Here is a 24,835-nt window from a genome sequence, read left to right on the forward strand (position 1 = left end):
CCTACTTTTTATAAACTTTTTTATAATATAATACAAAGTAGAAACACGGCCTAACACAGACAGAACAAAAATAATGCTAGAAACAGCAGAGATAAAAACCTATGGTAAGACACTATGGTAACATCCAGGACTGGGTAAGAAATATAGAAGAGTAGAATGGAACGATCATATAAGCTGAATGACAACAAATAGAGTAGTAAAGACGGCAAGAGACGGTTCCCCAATAGGAAGACGATCAGTAGGAAGACCACGAAAACAATGGAACGACAACTTACTGGAGACACATTAACAGACAGTCATATCTACACAAAAAGAAGAAGAATAATTATGCATAAAGATCGCTGTAACCTTCTACCATAACTACTGTGTCATTATGTATTTCCAAATCGATACAGCAGATACAGAAACTATCAAACGTAATTTATACAGATCCTCACTGTGCTTTTGGTTGTATATAATAATAAAAAATTATTTAAAAACAGACTTACCTAAATCATTTTCTGCCAAGGGACCAACGCATCCGAAAAATCGCTTATCCAGCAGTTGAAGCAATTGTAGGGCTGTATCTCTGACAACTTGTCTAGGGCAGCCGGTGTTCATTAACGTCACATTTATAATTGCGGTATAGTGATCACATGGATACTCCCTAAAAGTATTCAAATTGTACGTGGGCATACTTGAATATAAAGCCATATAGGTAAGGGCCATAAATTTCATGCCTGAGTTTATAAAATAGAATTTAAAACAACGTCTGTTGCGTCTTAAGTGCACGTGTGAAAGCCGCATACTATCCAAGTATCCAATTTATATTTTTAAACATAATGTCTAGTAGGTAATCAAAGTAATATATATATATATATATATACACTCACGATCATAAAATCCGGGTCACCTTGAAAATCACCGATATTTAATTTTTAACGAGCTTTATCGTAAATAATAATAACACTTGTTGCGGTTGCAAATTTCTGAGAATTGTTGCGGTTTCCTTTGTAACAAAGAATTCCAATAGTGCCGATTTCGCGGTAAAGTGCACACTTCCCAAAATGAACGCTACCTGTAACTCCGCTTGATTTAAATGTCTCGTTTGTACTTCGACTTTCTGTTCAAATGTAACGGACAAACGTTTATTATTGCCACCATTAGTGGTTATTAGTGCCATTATTAGTGTTTATTTTTTGACAAAAATGCCTTTGACTGTTGTTGAAACGGGACAAATTGTTGCACTTGTGGAAGACGGTCACACTCAACGGCAAGTCGCAAGAACTGTTGGCGTAAGCCTTTCTACGGTTCAACGAGTGCTTCAACGCTTCTAGGAGGCAAGTTTGCTAACCAGGTGACCTGGCTCTGGTCGAAGAAGGTCGAAGAAGAACGACCAAGGCACTAGATGACCATTTTCTTGTGTTTCAGGCTTTATGAAACCGGACCTCAACTGCGGTTATGCATCAAAATTGTCTAGAGGAAGTACGAAATCGCAATTTTAGTGTTGGAACAGTCAGAAGAAGACTTCGTTCTTCTTGACTATCTTCTCGGGTAATGGCTAGAGGACCGCCACATCGCTGGGTGCCTCGAGTTGCACGACTAGCTTTTGCTCGACAATACGCGCATTGGGGAATTAACGATTGTAGCAAAGTGTTATTTTCAGATAAATCCCGTTTCTACCTAACTGGATCCGATGGACGTGTAAGAGTTTGGAGGAGAACCGGTGAACGATTTTCACAAGCTTGCATTGCTCCAAGAATGCCATTTGGTGGAGGCTCGGTCATGGCTTGGGGAGGTATATCTTCCGACTTCCACACAGAATTACCCTTCATCGAAAATGGGTCCCTAACTGTACGAAGATACATTACGGAGATTCCGGAAGAACACGTTATGCCCAACATGGCAGGGCTTGGAGAAAACGCCGTTTTTATGCAGGACAACGTGCGAGCTCACGTTGCCATGATCAGTATGTAATACTTGGACGAAGTTGTAACGACGAGGGTACCCTGGCCAGCTGGGTCTCCGGACCTGAATCCCATCGAACATCTCTGGGACGATTTGAAAAAACGTATTCAAACCCATACACCTCCTCCTAACAACGCACAGGAGCTTAAGGATCTGTTAGTGAGAGAGTGGAATAACATACCACAACATGTAATCCGGAGAAAAATTGAGAGTATGCCCCGTCGTCTGCAAGAGGTTATTAGAGCAAGGGGAGGCAATACACGATATTGGTCATTGAAATTTCACTAATTTTTTACCACGTTCTGTATTTTCCATTTTTTTTCGTATGTCTGTTTTATCAACAATTTGATTTGTTTTCTGTTTTTTCAATAAAAACAATAAAACACCATTTTTTTTTCTTTCAAAACAAACATTGATGACAAATAAAAAATACATTAGCCAAAAAAAAAGGTTATTAATGCACCAGAGGCAAAAATATTTAAGAAACTTCAAATTTTCAAGATGACCCGGATTTTATGATCGCGAGTGTATATATATATATATATATATATATATATATATATATATATATATATATATATATCGAGAAAAGGAGTACGACCGTCAATCCAAAATAAACTAAGGTACACTCGAAGAGTGGTGGGTTTTTCGGTCAAAGTGGAGAAATAAAAGACAAAGAAGGTGGCTACTTCATCTATTTATTGAAGACGTTTCGCTTTCTGCTCAGAAAGCATCATCAGTTCATCTAAAAAGAACAATATGAAACCAAACATCCATAGAGAAGTTACAACAAAGGTGTGTTACCTTACAAAGACATGTAGCAGTCAATGATGTTAAAAATATGAAAAAACTTACGAAACTGGACATTCAGAGTTAACGTTGTATAAAATAATTAATTGAAACTAGGTATAGTTTGCAATTTAACAAAATTAGCACAGCAAAAGAACATGTGATAAAAATACATGTATTAAAAAGTTATTATAAAAACTTAAGTAAAAAACATTAAGGTTTATTTTAAAGTGTAAAGAACTAAAAAGATCATACGAATGCACTTCCAACAAATTTATTTAATAAATTAGGATTTTAATTTTAACTTTAGGTAACATTATAAGTTATTTAGAATAATAGTAATAAGATAAAATGAAGTTACCAGTCTTTAGCTTACTGAGACTCGCCGATAAATGAATTTACAAGTTTAACACCCACGAAAACACGTGAAAATAGGTGGCCTTGAGGTCAGAGTGACATAAACAGCAAGGCAACCTACCAACTTCTATATATAAGGCGGTCTTATATATATATATATATATATATATATATATATATATATATATATATATATATATATATACATATATGGTTCAGTTCGAGTTCGGGGTCTCAATATGCCTCCTCCTCTCACTCGTGACGTACCAGTATCGTGTTCTGTAGAAATACAAGAACCGTCAAACGGCACTGAGGTCTCAATCTGCCTACTCCTCAGTGTCGAGTGAGGAAGGGTCTTTGGGGTCATCGCGCGTGTTTAAGATGTTGGGCTGTTTTTCAATTTCGATAGCTTCACGAATAATTCTCGATTTTAAGGAGCGGATGGAAGCGATAGTTTTTGCTATTTCGAAATCTATTTTGTGGCCTGTCTGAATATGATGTTGGGCTAGGGCTGAAGTAACATCGGAATGTTTGACAGATATAGAATGTTCGTAAATACGGTTATGGATTCGTCAGTTTGTCTGTCCTATATATGTACGTGGGCAACTGGAAGAAGGTATCTCTTCGACACCATGGTCTTCATTAGGGATTTGGTCTTTTACGGATCTGACGAGATTGGACAATTTGGAGTGAGTGGTGAAGATGGTTTTGAATATGATGTTGGGCTAGGGCTGAAGTAACATCGGAATGTTTGACAGATATAGAATGTTCGTAAATACGGTTATGGATTCGTCAGTTTGTCTGTCCTATATATGTACGTGGGCAACTGGAACAAGGTATCTCGTCGACACCATGGTCTTCATTAAGGATTTGGTCTTTTACGGATCTGACGAGATTGGACAATTTGGAGTGAGTGGTGAAGATGGTTTTGATATTAAGAGGGATAAGAGTTCTACTGATCTTGTCAGTGACACCTTTAATAAAAGGTAGAAAGATTTTGGGTTGGTCAGGCGGCAAGGTTTCTTTTTTGGATGGAATGGGGTTTCCTATTGATTTGAGTTTTGTATTGTAGTATTGGCAGCCGTTTTGTAAGAGTGTTTGCCTTATTGAATTGATTTCGGATGATCTGTGATTGTTGTCGCTAAGTCTTATGGAACGGGAAACAAGAGTGTTGATCACTGAGTTGAGTTGGACGGGGTGATGATGTGACTGGGCATTGAGATAACGGTTTGTATGAGTGGGTTTCCGGTACACGGAATAGGAAAAACTGTGAGGTGGGTTTTTCTGAATAAGAACATCAAGGAATGGCGAAGACGCTTTAGGCTCAACTTCCATCGTGAATTGAATACTGGGATGTATTCCATTTAGGTGGGAGAGGAAGAGATCTAATGGGTCTTTACCATGGGGCCAAATGACAAAGGTGTCATCAACGTACCGTAATCAGCAGGTGGGTTTGAGACTTAATGAGGATAGGGCTGTTGTTTCGAAATGTTCCATGCACATGTCAGCTATTGAGGGAGAGAGGGGTGATTGTATTGAATATCTTCTTCGTCGAAAACTAAAAGATCGATATTTTTATTCCGATCCATTAAAATATTTCAGCACGTCTCTTATTTCTATATCAGGCGGAGAATTTATGGTACCTGCATCCTATTACGTAAAGATATTTACCTTGCACTAAAGATGGTGGCCAATGCAATGAAACAGCTATCAGCGACTCTTGACGTACCGGTATAACATTTATCAACTACCCAGTCCAAAAGCGGTGACACATCGGGATTTGATTCAAGTAAGAGAATGACAGTTTCTTGAGCGAGGCTGTATACCTGGAACAACAAATAGTACTGTAAACACCCTATAGGAAGAGTTAATCTGCGCATGCAGTAAGTGATTAGCGTTCACATCAATTAGACGTGAGCGGTACTATCTACAATGTTGTTAAACTTCTAGTTTGTGTGACAATTTTATTAAAACATTTAAATTTTATTGTGTCTGTATCTACATTTTGTGATAAAATAGTGCTTAAAAAGTAAAATTATTCTCCATTTATGAAGGAGAATAACCATAAGATCCTAATGCGTTATCTAAATACTCCGGAAGTTGTTAGCGAATCAGATATGGATACATGAATCAACATCGAATTCCAACATTGTTGTATTTATGACCAGAATATAGGCCGTTTGCATCTAATTTTGTGGGTCATATTTCACATCGCATTAAAAGAGCTACCAGTAACGAGAAAAAAAATTGGAATATGTATTGACTCTTTTTATAAATTTAATTTATTAACTTTATTTATTATGAAATGTTCTACACTTTAAAACACTACGAGTTTATTTACGTACTGTCAACACTCTCGTACTCACTGAATTTCGATAAACTTCCTAAGTAGTATAGTGGCCGTGTTGCTTTTAATGTTCTTATATGTTTTTTTTAATACAGAAAACAAGGTTTTGAAGCAATTTGTGTATCTTGGTGCAAAATTTTACGCATAAATGAATTAAAATACATTATTTAAATTTTTAGAAGTTTTCAGTGTTTAATTTAAATTACATATCATATTATCGTCAAATTCCAATATAAAACTATTAATTTTTAAATTCTTTTATTTAAGGTGAGATAATTAACCAATTAAACTTCATAAATAAATTCAAATATATACAACTGGACAGAGAAACCTTTTGGTTACCTGGTAGATATTAATGATGATAATTTTCAAATTCCAGATGAAATTTTATCTCCAACTGATTATTTTAAAATGTTTTTTGATTATGAGTTATTAGAAATGATAGCACATCAAAGTCATTGTAGATAGGGCATTAAATTCAATACCGGAATTATCAACATTATTTTTATCGTGGGCGAAAGTCTGCGACGATTTTAATGACTAAGTTTGCAATTCCTTATTAGAATTATTAGAATAGAAATGTAATAATGTGTCATGCTTTTTTCTACAAACTAGCAAATATGTCTTAACAAATTTAAATCTATCACTCTATCAGAGACCGACACTTTTTTGAACTTTCTACAGTCACAGAGTAAATGATTCTGTCTGTAATGAACAAAAATTACACAATATTTTTCCACTGTCTGTGGCAGTTAGACTCTATTATTCATTCTATTGTGATAAGTGGGAACTAAAGGCTTGTTTTTGCTCGATATAGATGCATCAAAATGCTCAACCGGTATTAAATTTTCAAGATGTGTTGATCTTTCCTGAATTTGATTTAAAAATCTCTCAAGGGCAATTTATACGTTTTGATCCCGTGAAATCTCTAAAAACTTTAGCGTAGCACTATTTAAGTTTTTGTTCTACTAACAATATAAGTATCCAATCTAATTTATAAGTTTTTGTTCTACTAACAATATAAGTATCCAATCTAATTTATCCTTATCAGTCAGACCTAAATTATCCAAAGCTTTAAGTTTATTAGACACATAAACATATAAATCTCTAAAGGCGGGTACACATATGCGAGCAGAACTGTTCGCGAACCGTTTGTGAACGCTATATTCGTTAATTTGTACGACGGGACGAACCGCTTGCGAGCTGTTCGTTCGTTGCTCGTCAGGAACCACAGCCTGTCGGTTTTTGGGACGAACACAAAGAATGTTCGCAGAACTATAAATTGTGTCTATAAATTGTTTCTGCTAAGTGTGCGATGAGATCATTCGGTTAAACAAAATTGCTGAACGAGCGCGGCTTATTCAAAAGTAACGAGAGAAATTAATAACAGATAATGTAAACAAAATACCGAAATGTTTAGAATAACGAAGTAAATTAATTCTCGGTTTGTTATCAGATACTTAGGATATTGGATAGCCTGAACATAAACATATTTTCAACGAACTCTTCGCGAACAGCTCACGGGCAGATCGCAAACAGTTCGGCTCGCATATGTGTACCCACCTTTAGCCTAATGTGATCTGCATTGTGCGGTATCGGTTTACAATAAAGTAGTTCCAAAAATAATGTTTTAGTTAAATTATATTTATATCTATAGCTCTCTATTAGAGTATCCAAAGCTAACTTTAAATTTTCTTCTATAACTAAAAAATTTGAAATTAATTTAGCCGGCTCGCCTCTAAAGGTGGGTACACATATGCGAGCCGAACGGCATACGTACCGTACGCGTACAGATCCTTGAAAAATATTCTACATCGTACTGATCGCATACTTATCTCGATCCATGGAAAGCGACAAACCAACAACGAACACACATGTGCGAAATGATTCATTTTATTTATAATTTGGGTACTGATTTATGTTCCTGTTTTTGCTTGTTTAACAAAAATAAAAATATGTACAATAATCAGTTTACTGTTTTCTCACGTCTCTCTAGGAAGGAACACGTCATTCACACAATGTCGATTTCATGACACAATAAAAATGTTCGCTGCGTCTAGTAAGCGCCGTCCAAACTGAAAGACGAGCTTCCTTTGAAGTCGTGAAATAAACCGCAACAATTTGGTTCGCGACGAGTCACGATGAAACAGTACGCAAGCGGTTTTTTCTGCCGTACACATTAACGAATATAGCGTTCGCATACCGTATGCATACTGTTTGGCTCGTATATGTGTACCGACCTTAACATACGATTTTAGATACATCAGTTTTTGCTATCATCAATTGTTATTTCAAATACTTGAAAAAACGAGTGCCATTCCATTATTTTACCTGAAAACGGTTGGATCGAAAATTCTGCTCTAGTCTAACTGCTACTGGCGACACATTTTTGTTGAGTTTGTGTTAACTGACTTTAAATTTAAACTACCTTTAGACAATAAATCTATTTTCGTACTTAAAATACTAAAACACTCTATATAAAGAGTGTCCGTCTCTTCTCGCATTTTTAATATACCTTCTAAATATTTATAACCTTCATTAAAATCATTCTTTTGTCTAGTTACACGGTTAGTGCAAATTTACTATTTTTTTGATTCAAATGATCCCAAATCCAGGTTTTTTATCAACCAAAATATTATAAAATAGGTATAAACGGGATATAAAACCTGTACTTTTTCTTCCTTTTTCTCAAACTCTTTCGTTTAAAATTCGGATTAAAGGATCACGGACAAATTGGGGTTAAATGCCCAATTTGTTGATAAATAGATTTTTCCCAATGACCTTTGTGGACTGTAATTATTCACCAACGCTTTTGTTCAATATCACACCCCATAAAGAGGTGGTAAATAGTTTACCTAATCCTTTAAGTAAAATTAAAATAATAGATGAGTTGATTATCTACAGGTTTAATTATCCCAAAACAAAAAAACAAAGAGAACCTATCAACTAAATTTAGGAATATTACTAACTTAGATAAATTAAAAGTCTATTGATTGTCAGAAAAATTGAGAGTCTATAGATGTAAAACTCTTTTAAAATGTTTATTAAAAAGTCCTGTTAGAAAAGAGAGTGTGTCGTATTTCAAAAATCTTTTTTGGTTTTTGCATACCTAATCGATTTCAATAATGTTGCGTTTACGGGACGTTGGAATTTCCTGTAGTAGGCGCCGTTAAGTTGAGGCGCATAAAATTTAGATTTTGTATATTTGATTATACAATAATTCTAATTTAATTTGATAAATGAAAAGAACATGCAGTTTGGAGTATTTTCTCATAATCTATCCATAGATGAGGAAATGGTGCCATATTTTGGAAGACATAGTTGTAAGATGTACATAAAGGAAAACCAATTAGGTTTGGGTTGAAACTATGGTGTCTATGTAGTTCAAATGGCTATTTATTTAAATTTTTACCTTATGGTGGAAAAACTAGTGCTTATGAAAACGAGTTGGGTCTAGGAGAAAACGTTGTGTTGGATTTGTTGTCAGTGATTGAACGGAAATCTAATCATAGCATATTTTTTAATAACTTTTTCTCATCTTACAAGCTATTTTTGATTGACTTGATGAAAATGATTTTTCCTCAACCCGTTTCCATCCAACGCTTGGCAGGTTATTACAAATTTAATATTGACTTTGGACCGTTAGATGTTCCATAAGGGCTTTACGTGGTCAAAACATTTTCTTATGACACTAGATATAATATGTTTCACTGTGTACCGATTGTGGGACGCAGTGAAACAATTTTCGGTATTTTTTCTTTAAAATCTATTTTTTTTTTTCATTATGTGAATTTTTAGCGAATTTCGTCATTAGAATGTTAAGAAAGAGTTAGTGTAACATACTGCTTCGAAAATTTTCCTTTTAATTCAAAAATAAATTTTTTAAACTCAAAATATTTTTTTTTTGTTTTACTATTGTGTGTACTACTCTCCCCTGATGTGTACTACTCTCCCCTACTTATGATTACAACTGTATTAAACCCTATTCATTCTACAAATTCCCAATCGTCAATAGAACCACGTGTAAGCCAAACAGGGTCGTACTGATGTACGACCTATGTATCATATGATTTTTAAAAATATTTACTTTTGAAACTGTTAGTGTAAGAATTTCTTGAAATTTAATCATTATATCACAATTAAACTAAACTCTAAAAAATAACACGACCAGTAAATAACTTAACAATAACTATAACATAAATATAACACAATATATTAACTTAAAAATCAACACGATACAATTAGAATTTAAAATGATCACAAGTTGGGATCTGTAACATGAGAATCTGTCTCGCTTACGGTAATAAATTATATTTTATAGCCTTTTGATGAATGAGACGGCGAATATCAACACGTGCTCATGTTTACTGATGGGAATTTGAACTGTTTACCCGCAGAATGGCGCAGAATAAATTCAGAAACTATTTCTGAGAGTAGATTTAAATGTTAATAATATTTTTATTCATATATTTTTATCGTGCACATTATGTGAATATAAGGAAAACTTTCAGGTACATCATATAATTAAATAATTACAATAATTTAAATATTTAATGAATAAGGAAATTCTAGAAGGTCATTGTCCAGTGATATGATCTATTATAGCATCGCATACACTACTCAGTGTCATTACTTGCAGTCTTGAAGTTAAGACATCGTTATTTAAGTAGGCCACATGTTTAACATTCACATGAGCGTAACATGAGGGATGCAATAAAATTTAATAAAATAGCCGCACTGAGAGTAAATAATGTAATAATTTCGTATTTAAAATACTTGAATTTTGTTTCTATAAACATTTAGATTGCAATTCGCTAGAAGATTTCTTTTCTTCCAGAAAAGCTTTTTATAGCTTTGTTGTGTTCAATGCAGTCTCAGGAAAGAGGGCCTTTTGGTCTTTGTATTTGAGTTTTACTTTGTACTTGGCTATTGTTACGATAAATTCTGACCCAAAACCGTAAATATATTTATTACTAATATTTTCATTCATTCACGTATTTTTTAGGTAATGCCTACCTGACACACGATGGGTCTCCCTTTGTTATAAAAACAACAATTCGAACCTTCTGGAGACAAGCCGATTTAAACATACCGGTTTTGAGAACAATTCGCCGCTCTGTCTAGTCGAGAAGGCCGTAGACGTTTCTAGTCTAACGGTAGTGGGTATATAACAGGATTTTTTGGAGAATACAGGACAGTTAAATCTGAAGACGCGCTCGCGGTTTTAATTGTTACGCTCGACTATATAAATTATGTATTATTCTTTAAATAAATTAATATAAATTATTGTGCTTTTTAATAAATTAAAATAAGAACTTTTTAATAAAGACATTATAAATTAAAGACATAAATAAATTTCACAACAAATGGTGCCAGAACAGTGGAATACTTAAGATAAATTGCGAAAATAAATTACAAGTGAATATAAAATAAATTGTGAAAATGGCTACGATTTATGAGCTGACAGTGACTAATTTAAGAAGACATCTCGAAGACAGAGAATTAGCTTCTACCGGAAAAAAGGCTGAGTTAGTCCAACGACTAAAGAACGCTTTGCTAGAAGAAGGACTAGATCCAGAGACTTATATATTTGAAGATGCTGTCCTCTCGTCGATTTCGAAAGTTTCTGGTGATGTAGCCAAAGTTTCTGGTGATGTAGCCAAAGTTTCTGGTGATGTAGCCAAAGTTTCTGGTGACATCGCATCATTAGAGAACAAAGTTTCCGGTGATATCGCATCATTAGAGAACAAAGTTTCTGGCGATATTTCGAAAGTTTCCGGCGACATCGCTTCTTTAGAAAGCAAAGTTTCTAACGAGATTTCTTCTCTGGAAAGCAAAGTTTCTGTTAACATCTCTAAAGCCACTTCTGAGATGTCTGCTCTTGACGATAGAGTGTCTTCGTTAAAAAACCCAAGTTGCTGCCGATATGTTGGCCTTCGAAGAAAAGATATGGAAGAAAATGGAAAAGAAGCTGGAGGAAACAGGGACAGCAAAGAGAGGAAACAATCCAATTAGAGTAGAGATAAAAGAAGACGAGACGAAATGTAAGTTGGAAACACGGCCGAAATTTGAAGGAAGTGGAGGTTCTATTCATGTTAAAGTTCCAACTTTCGACGGAAAATCATCATGGAACAACTACATGAAACAGTTCGAATCAGCCGCAAGAGCGAATGGATGGTCTGAAAAAGAAAAGGCTGTAAACCTGACTATCGCTCTTCGAGGAGATGCCTTAGATGTGCTTCAGACCATAGCCGTAGAGGAGACCGATGATTTCGAACAACTGAAGAAGAGGTTAAATATGCGATATGGCCACGAACATTTGGAGCATGTATATCAGTCGCAGCTTAAAAATCGTAGACAGAAGAAAGATGAGGCTCTTCAAGAATATGAGGTAGATATTGCCAGATTAGTACGATATGCTTATCCAACAGCTCCCGAAGACATGATGGAAAAATTGGCCGTTCAAACGTTTATTGATGGTCTTCGTGATCATGAAATGCAGAGAACACTGCGATTAGCTCGTCACAAGACGCTGGTTGATGTAATCTCCGCCGCCCTCGAATACGAGTCAGCTACGCAGGCCTCTGGCGGGTACAGTAAAGTTAGGACTGTAAAAGAGGAAGAAAATGAAGATAAACTTGACCAGCTCGTTAATATGATGAAAAGCATGACATACAAGAAAACGAAGACCATCAGATGCTGGAATTGTGGCGAAATAGGACACGTACGAAGCTCCTGTAAGCACCCTAGGTACGACGCAAATCAAGAAACTCACCATCAGGAAAACTAGAACGGGTCAGCCTTAGGGGGGCAGCTTCGACCCAGAACTTTTCCAAAGACCCTCTCATACTAACAGCTTCTTTGAAATGTCGTGAAGATAGTGTATATGTAGATGGAGACATAAATGGTAAAAAGCATACGTTGTTGGTGGATACCGGAGCGACCAGAACCATTATACGCCCGACAGTTATAAACAGCCGAAAGAAACTGTTACCAACGAGGTTGCGACTTCGGACCGCTACAGGTGAAAATGCCAACATTCATGGAGAAATCCAGATACAATTAGGAATTGGAGCAGAAAAGTTGTCCATACTGTTATAGTTGCTGACATCGAAGAGGATGTTATATTAGGAATGGACGTAATGAATATGCATGGATTCCAATTGGATTTTAAGAATAAGGTAATCAAAGTTGGCCACGAAGAGGTATTTCTTCATCCACATAATGACAACACTGTGCAAGCAGCCATTACAGAAGATACAGTCGTGCCAGCGAGAAGCGAAACGATCATAGTAGCGCGACTACAGGGAATTGTAGACGAAGAGACACCTGTTATGATGGAGCCTTGGAACCACGACGATGAGGTTGGCCGTGGAATCATAATTGGAAAGGAATTGGTGACTTCGGCTAAAGAAATTCCTGTGAGACTTATCAATGTCAACGACTACCCAGTGACCATCAAGAAAGAGACAAAAGTAGGAACTTGTGTACCTGTGACATCCATAATCCGTCAGGCGACAACATCTGATAATTCCAACGACAAATTCGACCAAATGGTTGCAGTTGCAGGACAGTCTCTAAATCAGATGGAGAAAAGGAAATTAAGGGAATTTCTTCGGCAGTATCGTGATATTTTCGTACCGAAAGGAGGAAAGACGGGAAGAACTACCGTTGTTAAGCATAAAATTGATACTGGTAATGCTAAGCCAATTCGTCAAACAGCTCGACGATTACCACAGGCGAAAAGAGAGGAAGCTGAAACGATTGTTCAGGAAATGAAGAAAGACGGGGTGATAGAACCTTCTACGAGCCCATGGGTCTCTCCGGTGGTCCTGGTTAAGAAGAAAGACGGAACGACGAGGTTCTGTGTGGATTACCGTTTGCTGAACAACGTTACCAAGAAAGATAGTTATCCTCTGCCTCGGATCGATGACACATTGGACACATTGGCTGGAAGTAAATTGTTTTCTACTTTGGATTTGAAGTCTGGATACTGGCAGGTAGAAATGGACCCAGTAGATAAAGAAAAGACAGCCTTCACCACAGGATCTGGATTGTGGCAATTCAACGTTATGCCATTTGGACTCTGTAATGCTCCTGCGACATTCGAGAGGCTGATGGAAAATGTGTTGAGAGGGTTATCTTGGAAAACATGCCTGGTTTATTTAGATGATATAATCGTCTTGGGGGAGACATTCGAAGATCATTTGAGGAATTTAGAAAACGTTTTTAATCGACTTAAAGCTGCCCAATTGATGCTAAACCCCAAGAAGTGCCAGCTATTTCAAGGTAAAGTCAATTATCTGGGTCATATAGTCAGTAAAGAAGGAGTGGCCGTGGATAAGGGAAAAATCGATTCCATTAAGGAATGGCCAAAACCAACTGACAAACATCAAGTGAGAAGTTTTCTTGGACTATGTACTTACTACCGGAGGTTTATTAAGAAGTTTGCAGATATCGCTAAGCCATTAACGCGACTTACAGAGGAAGCAAGAGAATACCGCTGGGATACAGACTGCCAAAATGCCTTTGAGACCTTAAAAAAACATCTAATAACAGCACCAATTTTAGGGTATCCACTGCCAGAAGGAGAGTTCATCTTAGATACGGATGCAAGTAACGTGGGAATTGGAGGAGTGCTGTCTCAGATTCAAGGAGGACAGGAACGAGTCCTCGGATATTTTAGTAAAGTTCTTTCAAAACCTGAGCGGAATTATTGCGTCACGAGAAGAGAACTTCTAGCAGTAGTTAAATCAGTAGAGCACTTCTATCAATACCTCTATGGCAGAAAGTTTCTAATCCGAACCGACCATGCCGCCCTTAAGTGGTTGATGCAGTTTAAGAATCCAGAGGGTCAGACAGCCAGGTGGATCGAACGACTCCAAGAATACGATTTTAAGATTGAGCACCGGGCCGGAGTTAGCCACAGAAACGCTGATTCTCTTTCCAGAAGGCCATGCCCAGCAGACTGTTCCCACTGCAACAAAACGGAATCCAAGGAAGCAGCAGTGCTAAGAACGACGATTGTCAACGACGACTGGACGCCTACTAAGATAAGGGAAGAACAAGAGAGAGATCCAGTTATACAGAAAATCCGAAAATGGAAAGAGGAAAGCCGTCGACCACCTTGGCAGGAAATATCAAACCTATGCTCAGTAGTTAAGACGTATTGGGCCCAGTGGGACTCATTTATCATCGAAGATGGCTTGTCAAACGAGTTCTGGAAAATGATGACGGTTCAGAGAAGAGAAGACAGTTGGTGATCCCAAAGAGCAGAATAGCCGAAGTACTTCGTCAGTTACACGACAGTCGATCGGGAGGGCATTTTGGTGTAAGGAAAACCCTTCAGCGAATTCGGGAACGGTTTTATTGGATGAACAGTTCCGACGATGTAAAAGACTGGTGTAAGAAATGTACTATTTGTGCCACGAGTAACGGGCCTTACCGAAAAAGGAGAGCTCCTATGAGACAATATAATGTTGGAAGCCCGTTTGAAAGAATAGCTTTGGACATCGCTGGGCCATTTCCAGAAAGTGAAAATGGAGGCAAGTACATGCTGGTAGTAATGGATTACTTCACTAAGTGGGTCGAGATTTACGCACTTCCAGACCAGAAGGCCGCCACCGTTGCAGATAAGTTGATCCAAGAATATATCAGCCGATTTGGAGTGCCTTTGGAGATCCATAGTGACCAAGTCAGGAACTTCGAAAGCGATCTATTCCAAGGAATATGTGATAGACTAGGCATGAAGAAAACAAGAACTACCGCGTATCATCCGCAATCGGATGGAATGGTAGAACGAATGAATAGGACAGTTGGCAAGTATTTGACAAAGATGGTGTCCGATCATCAGCGAGACTGGGACCAATTCCTTCCGTTCTTCACAATGGCCTACAGATCTGCTGTTAACGAATCAACAGGCCAGACACCAGCCAAAGTCCTATTCGGACGCGAAATGCGACTACCTTGTGATCTAGAGTTTGGGTGTCGACCTGGAGAAGATGTAGCAGGTGAAGTTTATGTGATCGAATTACGAAGAAAAATGGACGATGTACATGAGTTGGTCCGTTCCCACCTTCAGATCGCTAGCGACCGAATGAAGAAACGGTACGATACACAAGCCGAAAAGGGTTGCTTTAAGAAGAACGACAAAGTCTGGCTGTATAATCCCAAGAAGCGAAAAGGTTGTTCTCCCAAATTGCAGCAGTTTTGGGAAGGTCCATACCTCATCATGGAGAAGATCAACGATGTCATCTACCGAATAAGCAAGATTCCGAGGGGAAAGCCGATGATAGTACACCATAACCGGCTGGCGTCTTTCGAAGGTGACCACGACGTAGATGAAGAAGTGGAAGTAAACCAAGTCCAAGATGTGTCTGACCTCACGTTTGAGGAATTCATGGGTGCCTATGGAGGTACCGGTAAAGCGAGACATGGTGTTACCACTGAAGAAAAGCAAGATCTACTCGCGCTCCCCGATGACTACTCGCTGGCCCTTACCATCCCGGCCAGTATCAAAGACGCACCAGGGTTGGCATCCGTCTTTCGAAAGAAGTTTGGTCGAGTTGCAGAACTTCAATGCCAGGTGCCAGCTCCCGGTAAAACCTTGAAACTCCAAGATGTATCACGTTACCTTTTCTACCTGGTAACAAAAGACACTGCCCGTGACCAACCTACCTACCGAGATGTATGGGAAGCCTTACTTCAATTAAGAGACCACGTACTGGAGTCCGACGTGCAAAAGTTAGCCATGCCAAAGTTGGAGTGCCGCCAATTAGATTGGAGGGTTATCCGAAATATGGTGGAAGAGATCTTTAAAGAAACCGAAGTCCAGGTGTTAGTCTGTTGCAATCCGCATAGTTACTGGTGCGGAGAGAAAACCGTCCCTTGTCATTTTTATACAACTGGAAGTTGTAAAAGAGGGTCCAGTTGCCGATACCAGCATACCGTTCCGGTTCCAGTCCCGACAAGGTTCCAGGAGGAACAATCTTTTAAGAGGGGGGCAATGTTACGATAAATTCTGACCCAAAACCGTAAATATATTTATTACTAATATTTTCATTCATTCACGTATTTTTTAGGTAATGCCTACCTGACACACGATGGGTCTCCCTTTGTTATAAAAACAACAATTCGAACCTTCTGGAGACAAGCCGATTTAAACATACCGGTTTTGAGAACAATTCGCCGCTCTGTCTAGTCGAGAAGGCCGTAGACGTTTCTAGTCTAACGGTAGTGGGTATATAACAGGATTTTTTGGAGAATACAGGACAGTTAAATCTGAAGACGCGCTCGCGGTTTTAATTGTTACGCTCGACTATATAAATTATGTATTATTCTTTAAATAAATTAATATAAATTATTGTGCTTTTTAATAAATTAAAATAAGAACCTTTAAATAAAGACATTATAAATTAAAGACATAAATAAATTTCACAACACTATTATCAAACGTGCTCAAGTTTGTCACTAAGTGGCAGTCTACCAAAGGTACCATTTACTCTAATACTGTAACGATTCAAAAATCTTCTATTTTTTTAAACTCTATTTGATTTAGAAAACAGTAACTTTTATGCGACCCTGTATAATGTTTTAATTCTTCCACTTATATATCCGAACGTTAGTTAATCATAATCGTCTGGCAAATATTAAATGAAACTATAAATGAAAAATCACGCGTCGTACGTGGTCAAAAGTAGCCGAAATCACGTATCTATGTTGCATTTGTTTTTTGAGTTTGTGCAATTATAACTATAGAATTCTAACTTTTAAATCAGCACTGTTGCCGGGTCTATTAAAATATACTTTGCAGGATATACTAGATATATAATATACTAGAAATAATCAGGTATTTTCGTATCTGTTCTGCTAAACATTAGGGAAAAAACTTTGAATATAATAAAATATTAGTCAAAAAGCCAAATAAACAATTGATATAAATCTAGTAGGCTGCTGTCATTTAGGTATTTAAAGTTACTAAAAGACGTCAGTATAATATTTGTGCGCTTATTAAATTTAATTATGGCTCATTTGTCCGAGACTCAAAGAATAAACATTTTAATTATGATTGGTTTTGGTAATAAAACAAGAACTCAAAAGGAGGTTTGTGAAATGTTTAATAATAAATACCCTGGTCAGCAAGTTTCGCAGTCACAGTTAGAAAAATTAAAAAGAAGTTTCGTTATACTGGACATGTAAAAAATATTGAAAAACCAGGTAGAAATGTTAAATTTACTGATGAAAATGTTAGATGTACTTCTAGAGATTGAGGAAAATCCGCATAAGACAACTCGAAAACTGGCCGTCGTCAATGATGTAAGTAAATCATCTATTTTGAGAGTTTTGCATAAAGAAAAATACCAGCCTTACAAAGTTTAGTTGGTTCAGGAGTTAAATGAAGATGATCCCGATAGAAGGCAAGAATTCGGTGAAATGATGATGGACAGAATGAACGCAGATTTGCAGTTCATAAACCAAATTGTTTTTTTCTGATGAAGCGACGTTTCATTTAAACGGAACGGTTAACAAACTCAGAGAAAATCCTCACTTGGTGTGTGAGACTCACGCGATATCCTAAAAAAATTAACATTTGGGCTGGTATCATTAACAATAAAATTATTGGTCCTTATCTTTTTGAGGGCACAGTTGATGGTGAGGTTTATCTAGATTTTTGATTAACTCTTTAGTGCCTACATTACGAAGATTTTTTCCTGATGTCAATCATACAAATGAGATAGATCGATCTATTTACTACCAACAAGACAGAGCTCTTCCGCATTTTGCACGTATAGTTAGAAATTATTTAAACGAGGTTTTTCCCAATAGGTGGATTGGAAGACGTGGAACGATCGAATTGCCGGCTAGATCCCAGATTTGCCTCCTCTCTATTACTTCTTATGAGGTTATTTAAAATCTAAAGTATATTCTAATAGACCAAACAGTATTGCTGATTTAAAAGTTAGGATAACGGAATAAATTAACAAAATAACCCCCGAGGTCGTACAAAATGTTGTGCGAGAATTCTAAAATCGCCTCGGCTATTGTCAAGAAGTGAATATTGGTCATTTTAAATATTTAATTTAATTGAAAATTACATTTTTTAAAAGTTACAATTACATAAAAATTACATTTTTAAAGTTTTGTGATAGAGCCATTGTCAAAATTTTACATCTTAAAAATAAATTTTTTCAGTTATAATTGCACCAAACTTAAAAAACTTTATATTTCTGAACAGAGGACTAAAATCCCTTTCTAACAAGGTGCCACACGGCTCCCTTTGTTATTTAAAATTTTTGAAGGGGTGCTTATAATTCAAAGGGGGTGCTGGAAGGGGATAATATTTTGTTACTATAAATTGTCAATTTAAGAATAAAAATCGACCTGTTTCAGGTTTTTTTCAGATAGTACATAATAACGCCAAAAATGAATTTATTCCATACATATGGACCGCATGGTATAGATCTAATATTTCTGCTTATAATAATAAAAATAATACATTAGATCTAGTTTATAAAATAAGTTATCATTCACATTAGTCATGTGTAGACTGAGCAGATGTGCGGAAGTTGACTATATACGTAAATATGTAGAATACTCAAACTGGTATATTCTTTTTATTTCAGAACTATATTCAATTATTTAGTCTGTCAATAGAAAGAGTACTAGCAACCGTAGATGCTTGTTTGGATTGTATGTGTATAATGTCTTTTAAAAACATGTCAGACGTGTTTATTTGGTCGAGGCATTCATGACAATATTGTTACAAATACAATATTCCCCGCAAATAATTCTACGTACAGTCTGTCCCAAACCCTTCTTTCAGTGCGTCACTAATTTTGACGTCATATAAACCCTATTCATTCTACAAATTCCCAATCGTCAATAGAACCACGTGTAAGCCAAACAGGGTCGTACTAATGTACGACCTATGTATTATATGATTTTTAAAAATATTTACTTTTGAAACTGTTAGTGTAAGAATTTCTTGAAATTTAATCATTATATCACAATTTAACTAAACTCTAAAAAATAACACGACCAGTAAATAACTTAACAATAACTATAACATAAATATAACACAATATATTAACTTAAAAATCAACACGATACAATTTGAATTTAAAATGCTCGCAAGTTGGGGACTGTAACATGAGAATCTGTCTCGCTTAAGGTAATAAATTCAATTTAATAGGCTTTTGACGAATGAGACGGCGAATATCAACACGTGCTCATGTTTACTGATGGGAATTTGGTAAACGAATAAACTTTAGGATTTTAAAAATGTCGAGAATTATTGCATGACATTTTAGTTAAATCTGACAGTTGCAGGGTTGTAATCGGCTAAATGTGAAAAGATTATTTTTTTAAAATGTGAAGTAAAAACTTTAAGAATTCAAATTTTTTTTTACTTTACATATTAGAGGTCCCGTCCTGTATAAAAATTTTTATTGCGCATTATATTGGAACGGCATTTTGTCATAATTGCTATACATTCTATACATTCCAAAGAAAGTGCTTAATTAGCTAAGATTTATTTATGGATTTATTATTATTTATTATAAACACTATGGAATTGGAATGTTTGTTTATTTAAAATAATGCTTCCTCCTATAGAATCTTTTAAGAGTTGACTGCGAGATAAAAAATTTTACTGGCAATTGCAAGGCATCAAAGCAAACATTCCTGTGATAAAATAGCATCGATTGAAATCAGTCATATTCGGATAAGTAATTTTCGGAAAGTTTCTGTGGCAGCCATTAGTTTAATTTTGTGAAGATTTATCATAAAATCGTGAAAATAGTTTAAATAGTGAGTTATTCTACTAGATTGGGTGTGCAAATGAAAGAGTGTTATGAAGTTTAGGTAAAAAAACAATGGACAGTTTAAATAGTAAAGCAGTTGATTTTTGAGTTAATCTACCAGTTTCGGTATGCAGATGAAATAGTGTTAATGGAGTTTAGTTAAAAAACAAGATACCGAATGTAAGTTTATGTAAATAGTTTAAATAGTGAAGCAGTCGATGTTTGAGTTAATCTACCAATTTCGGTATGCAGATGAAATAGTGTTAATGGAGTTTAGTTAAAATACAAGATACCGAATGTAAGTTTACCTTCTTTTTTTATGAATAACAAAAATGAATATTATATTTCAAACAATCCACAATCCGATTCAGAACCTAATTCATTAAAATCAATGATTACAGGGGATATGTGGCTGGCATCAATTATATCTTATATTTTAATAAAATGTGGTTCTAAAAAGAACCGTTTTAATACATATGAATATCTTCTAATTGAAAATAATTTAATAATTTTAATATTAGGCTTTGTTCTTTCTCGGTATATCTCGGCATATTTAAAATATTTTTATGACAATAAATACAAAATTAAATTTTCACTGTAAACTGTCTGAAAATACTAACCTGGAATGACAATTATCATTTTATCAGTTGACATTATCATAGTACTGTCACTATTGAGACCATCTGCGTCAAATTATATTTATGCGCATCATTGATTGGATATCTATTTAGCGCATTCTAAACTCCAACCAATTATATATCCGTAAGTAGAATTCGCTTTAATATGCAAATACCCGTGAACGATATATAATTTTCTAAGTTCTATGTGTAATAATCACAGACTCACGTTTTTTTCTGTCACTTCTAGCTTAATGCGTTAGAGAGAATTCGATCAACTATGACGCACTGAAAGAAGGGTTTGGGATGAACTGTATTGCGTTTACGGCAGTAAGCCGATAAGTTTATTAAATTAAATTATTATTAAATAGACGAGAAGTGTATTTAATAACGGAATTATTCAATGTTCTAGAGATTATGTCGAAATGTGTTTACACATCAAAATAAAGAGACAACAATTGAATCAGCAGATTGCCGAAACTACATAACGAAGCAAACACTTCCATTTTATAAACGTCAATAAAAAAGTAAAAATTCCATCAAAGAAAGAACTGGAATACAAAGTAAACGTTTAACTTGCATGGTGTGGAACAGGAATGATAACACAGCCCAAAAAAATGAAAAAAATTGTTGCTTAAGAAATAACGAATTTTAAATATTTCTGATGCCCTGATTTCAAAAATGACTTCTTTTTCAAGTAGTTTTTTTTTAGAATCGATGGTATAATTTTAACTTCACCCGAAAATATATCCACAAAGGTACCTGGAAATCACCAGACGGACTTACGGTAAATATGATAGATCATTTTATTGTAGACTCAAGAAGAGGGGCAAATGCGAGTTCAGATCACTACTGGGTCGAAAGTAGGGTAAGGGCCAGAATTTTAAACGTTAAAAAAAAATCGGTTGCCTGTAAAGTCGGTTTTACGGGCGAAGATTTTACGTGACAACGTCTTTTTCTCGGTAGAATATTTATTGATATGAATATTATTAAATTGCACAATAGGAACAAGGAATTGAATGAAAATAAGAATTGCACAAATTTTAACTATAGAAATATATTTTGTTTACTAAAACATTGTACATGTAAACTTAACTAATTTCTATTTGAGTGATTTTGTTGAGGATAGGACGATGATAGGAGAAATATGAAATGAAAGGAAGTGTTTCTGCTGTAATGTGTCTTGCGAAAGTCAAGTCGATGGTTGTTCCTTTTAACGTAGTTGACTGAGACGCAAGGCATTCGCCGGTCCGGCGGGCCTCTCTCTCGTTCGGTGACTCATCGTAACAGACGTGAGCGGGCGTTACACTTTTTCATGAGTGACTCCGAGCCACAACCTAATTTAAGACGTTGTCACGTCAAAAGGAAATAGGTTCTAAACTTGAATGATACAATGTAGAAGAACTTGAAAATACAAACAAAAATAAAGAATATAAACATCAAACTAGAAAACGGACTAAAACATGAAAACATAAATGAAGAGTTTGAAGGGTACAGAAAAATCATGAAAGAAGCAGCTGAAGAATTACTAGGCATGAAAGGTAACAAACTAGAACAAGAACGAATGATTGTTTTGACGAAGACTATCAGATTATAACAGAGAGAAAAAACAGAGCATATTTAATGATGAAACATGGGTACAGAACCCGACAAGCAGAGGAGGAATATACATAACTACGCAAGGAAGAAAAGAAAATCTACCGCAGAAAGAAGAGAGAAACTATGAACAAAGAACTTCAAGAACTACAAGATCTAAGTAGGCCAATAGAGACGAGAAAATTTGATCGGAAACTGAACAAAAGCAAAAAGGAATTCAAACAAAAGAAGTAAAGAGACAAGGATGGCAATATATTGACAGAACAGCAAGAAAAACTAACAAGATGTAATTCCTGAATGAGACCGAAAATGTTTTAGATTATATTGATACATTAGATGTTCGTTTGTAATTCTCCATAAACACACACACACATTTAACGTTTTTTTATAAAAATACTGCTTTTAATTATGTGTTCTTAATATGCTATACGCTTAAAAAAATTAATTCTCCGCTATTGATACGCTTCTTGGTAAAACTCATAAGGACAGCTATATTATACGATAACTTACGATATCACATCTATAACTCATTGCATTTTTTCTTTGCTGGAGTATAGTGTCTCTTAAAATAGAATAAACATTTAAATGTTTATTTTATTCAGCACAAATTGCGTCTTAAGATCGTAGAATGAAAAGAATCGCTGAAAAATAAAATTAAATCAGATCCCAGGAGGGGAGTTTTGTTTGCTCTTGCCGGAAAAAGATTACTGATGCGTGAGAGAATGAAATCAGTGGGTAAAGATGTTTCAAAACCTCGTGGACCTCGTAAATACGCATGACAGAAAAAATAAACGGACCCTAAAAACATTTACCATTTTAATTTCATAGGAAATTAAGCGACAGGGTAGGATTCGCACGTGCTAATGATGTCGAGTATTTCCAATAAACATGACATATTATTTATAATGTTTTTCTAATCTTAACATTCCAGTTAGCCATCGCATTTTTATTTTATCTCACATTGAAAGATGTAATAAAAATTTACGACTTCCCGTCTTCACTGCCGATAAGAATTGCTGTGTAAAAATGTAAAATATTTACATTGCACTATAAATCGGTCTACCGAAAAGACGGAGTAAAAAAAAATGCATGATCTGCACGTGATTGTTGAAAAGCGACAGTCAAATTACTTACTTTGCAGAAGTTGTATGGGTCAGTTATCGGTATTGTATACAAGGGCGTACGTTAGGGTATTTTGAAGAAATATTGTGCTTTGTATTGTGTTATTGTGTTAATTGTATTTATTTTATATGTTAAGACTTATATTGTGTATTGTACATTTTTGTGTTTTGTAAAGAAATTAGGTAAGTACATATACTAATACAGATATTGGTCAAAAAAGTATTGTGGATGTAATCACGCAGTATAAATCTGTATAAATTATTTTATAAGAAACAGGGACGTGCCAAGTAACTTCCAGTAAAATTACCAGGGTAGAACTATTATAATCAATCACTCCTTCACATTTCAACGTGGAAAACTATGAAATTTTTTCTACATCTACCTAGATTTTTTAAGGAACAATCAGTACGAGGCACACTTAAAAAATACTACATTAAACACTAAAATATCTTGCACAATAAAACCGAACAGAATAAAAACTATGTTAAAGTTATAAAACCTTACTTAACTCTTTGCCGCTTAGTGGCTCCACGCCTAAAAATATATATTAAAAAAAACGGGTGTGGCAGTCCAGTGGGACTGCCGGTAGAAGTTACACTTCTATACACGCATTCGCCGTTACAAATTTATTTATGAGTCAATCTGCACAATCATTACATATGTAATGCTATAGGTAAGACATAGCAGAAAGAGAAACATAATTAATAACAACTTACTAACAATTAATAAACAACATTTGACCTGTAATAGGAGTATAGTAAATGAAGGATAACAACATTTGACCTGTAATAGGAGTATAGTAAATGAAGGATTGAATCAATATTTTGATGAAAATGTATATTTTTATTTATATATATATATATATATATATATATATATATATATATATATATATATATATATATATATATATATATATATATATGAAAGGAGTTGAATGCAAAAATTTTTTTACACATACTCTGCAGTAAAATTCATTGTTTATTTTGTTATTAATATAAAAATACAATGCAATACACTGCAACATAATTCAATATAATATTACAATACAAATTAAAATGCAATATTCATAAGTATTTAAAAATGACAATAATATACATAAAAAAATACACTACAATACAGTGCAACATAATTCAATATAATAATACAATACAAATTAAAATGCACTATTCATAAGTATTTAAAAATGACAATAATATACATAACTTTTCTACTTACCCGTATGTTTAATTTACCATGTAATAATATTAATAAAAAAG

The 24,835-nt window shown here is 35.2% G+C and overlaps 1 protein-coding gene across 2 annotated transcripts in view; it reads right to left on the minus strand.

Annotated features, from left to right (window-relative positions):
* fry (microtubule binding protein furry) overlaps positions 1-24,835 on the minus strand; it is a 192,596-nt gene that overhangs the window by 122,499 nt on the left and 45,262 nt on the right. For both annotated transcript variants that reach the window (XM_072534500.1, XM_072534498.1), the window contains exons 16-17: positions 4,765-4,919; positions 489-646 (exon numbers count right to left, since the gene is read on the minus strand). In XM_072534500.1, the coding sequence (XP_072390601.1) occupies positions 489-646; positions 4,765-4,919 (313 nt within the window). The remainder of the gene's footprint in view (positions 1-488; positions 647-4,764; positions 4,920-24,835) is intronic.

The sequence above is a fragment of the Diabrotica undecimpunctata genome, chromosome 6 (genome assembly GCF_040954645.1).
Source record: "Diabrotica undecimpunctata isolate CICGRU chromosome 6, icDiaUnde3, whole genome shotgun sequence".
Lineage (NCBI taxonomy): Eukaryota > Metazoa > Arthropoda > Insecta > Coleoptera > Chrysomelidae > Diabrotica > Diabrotica undecimpunctata.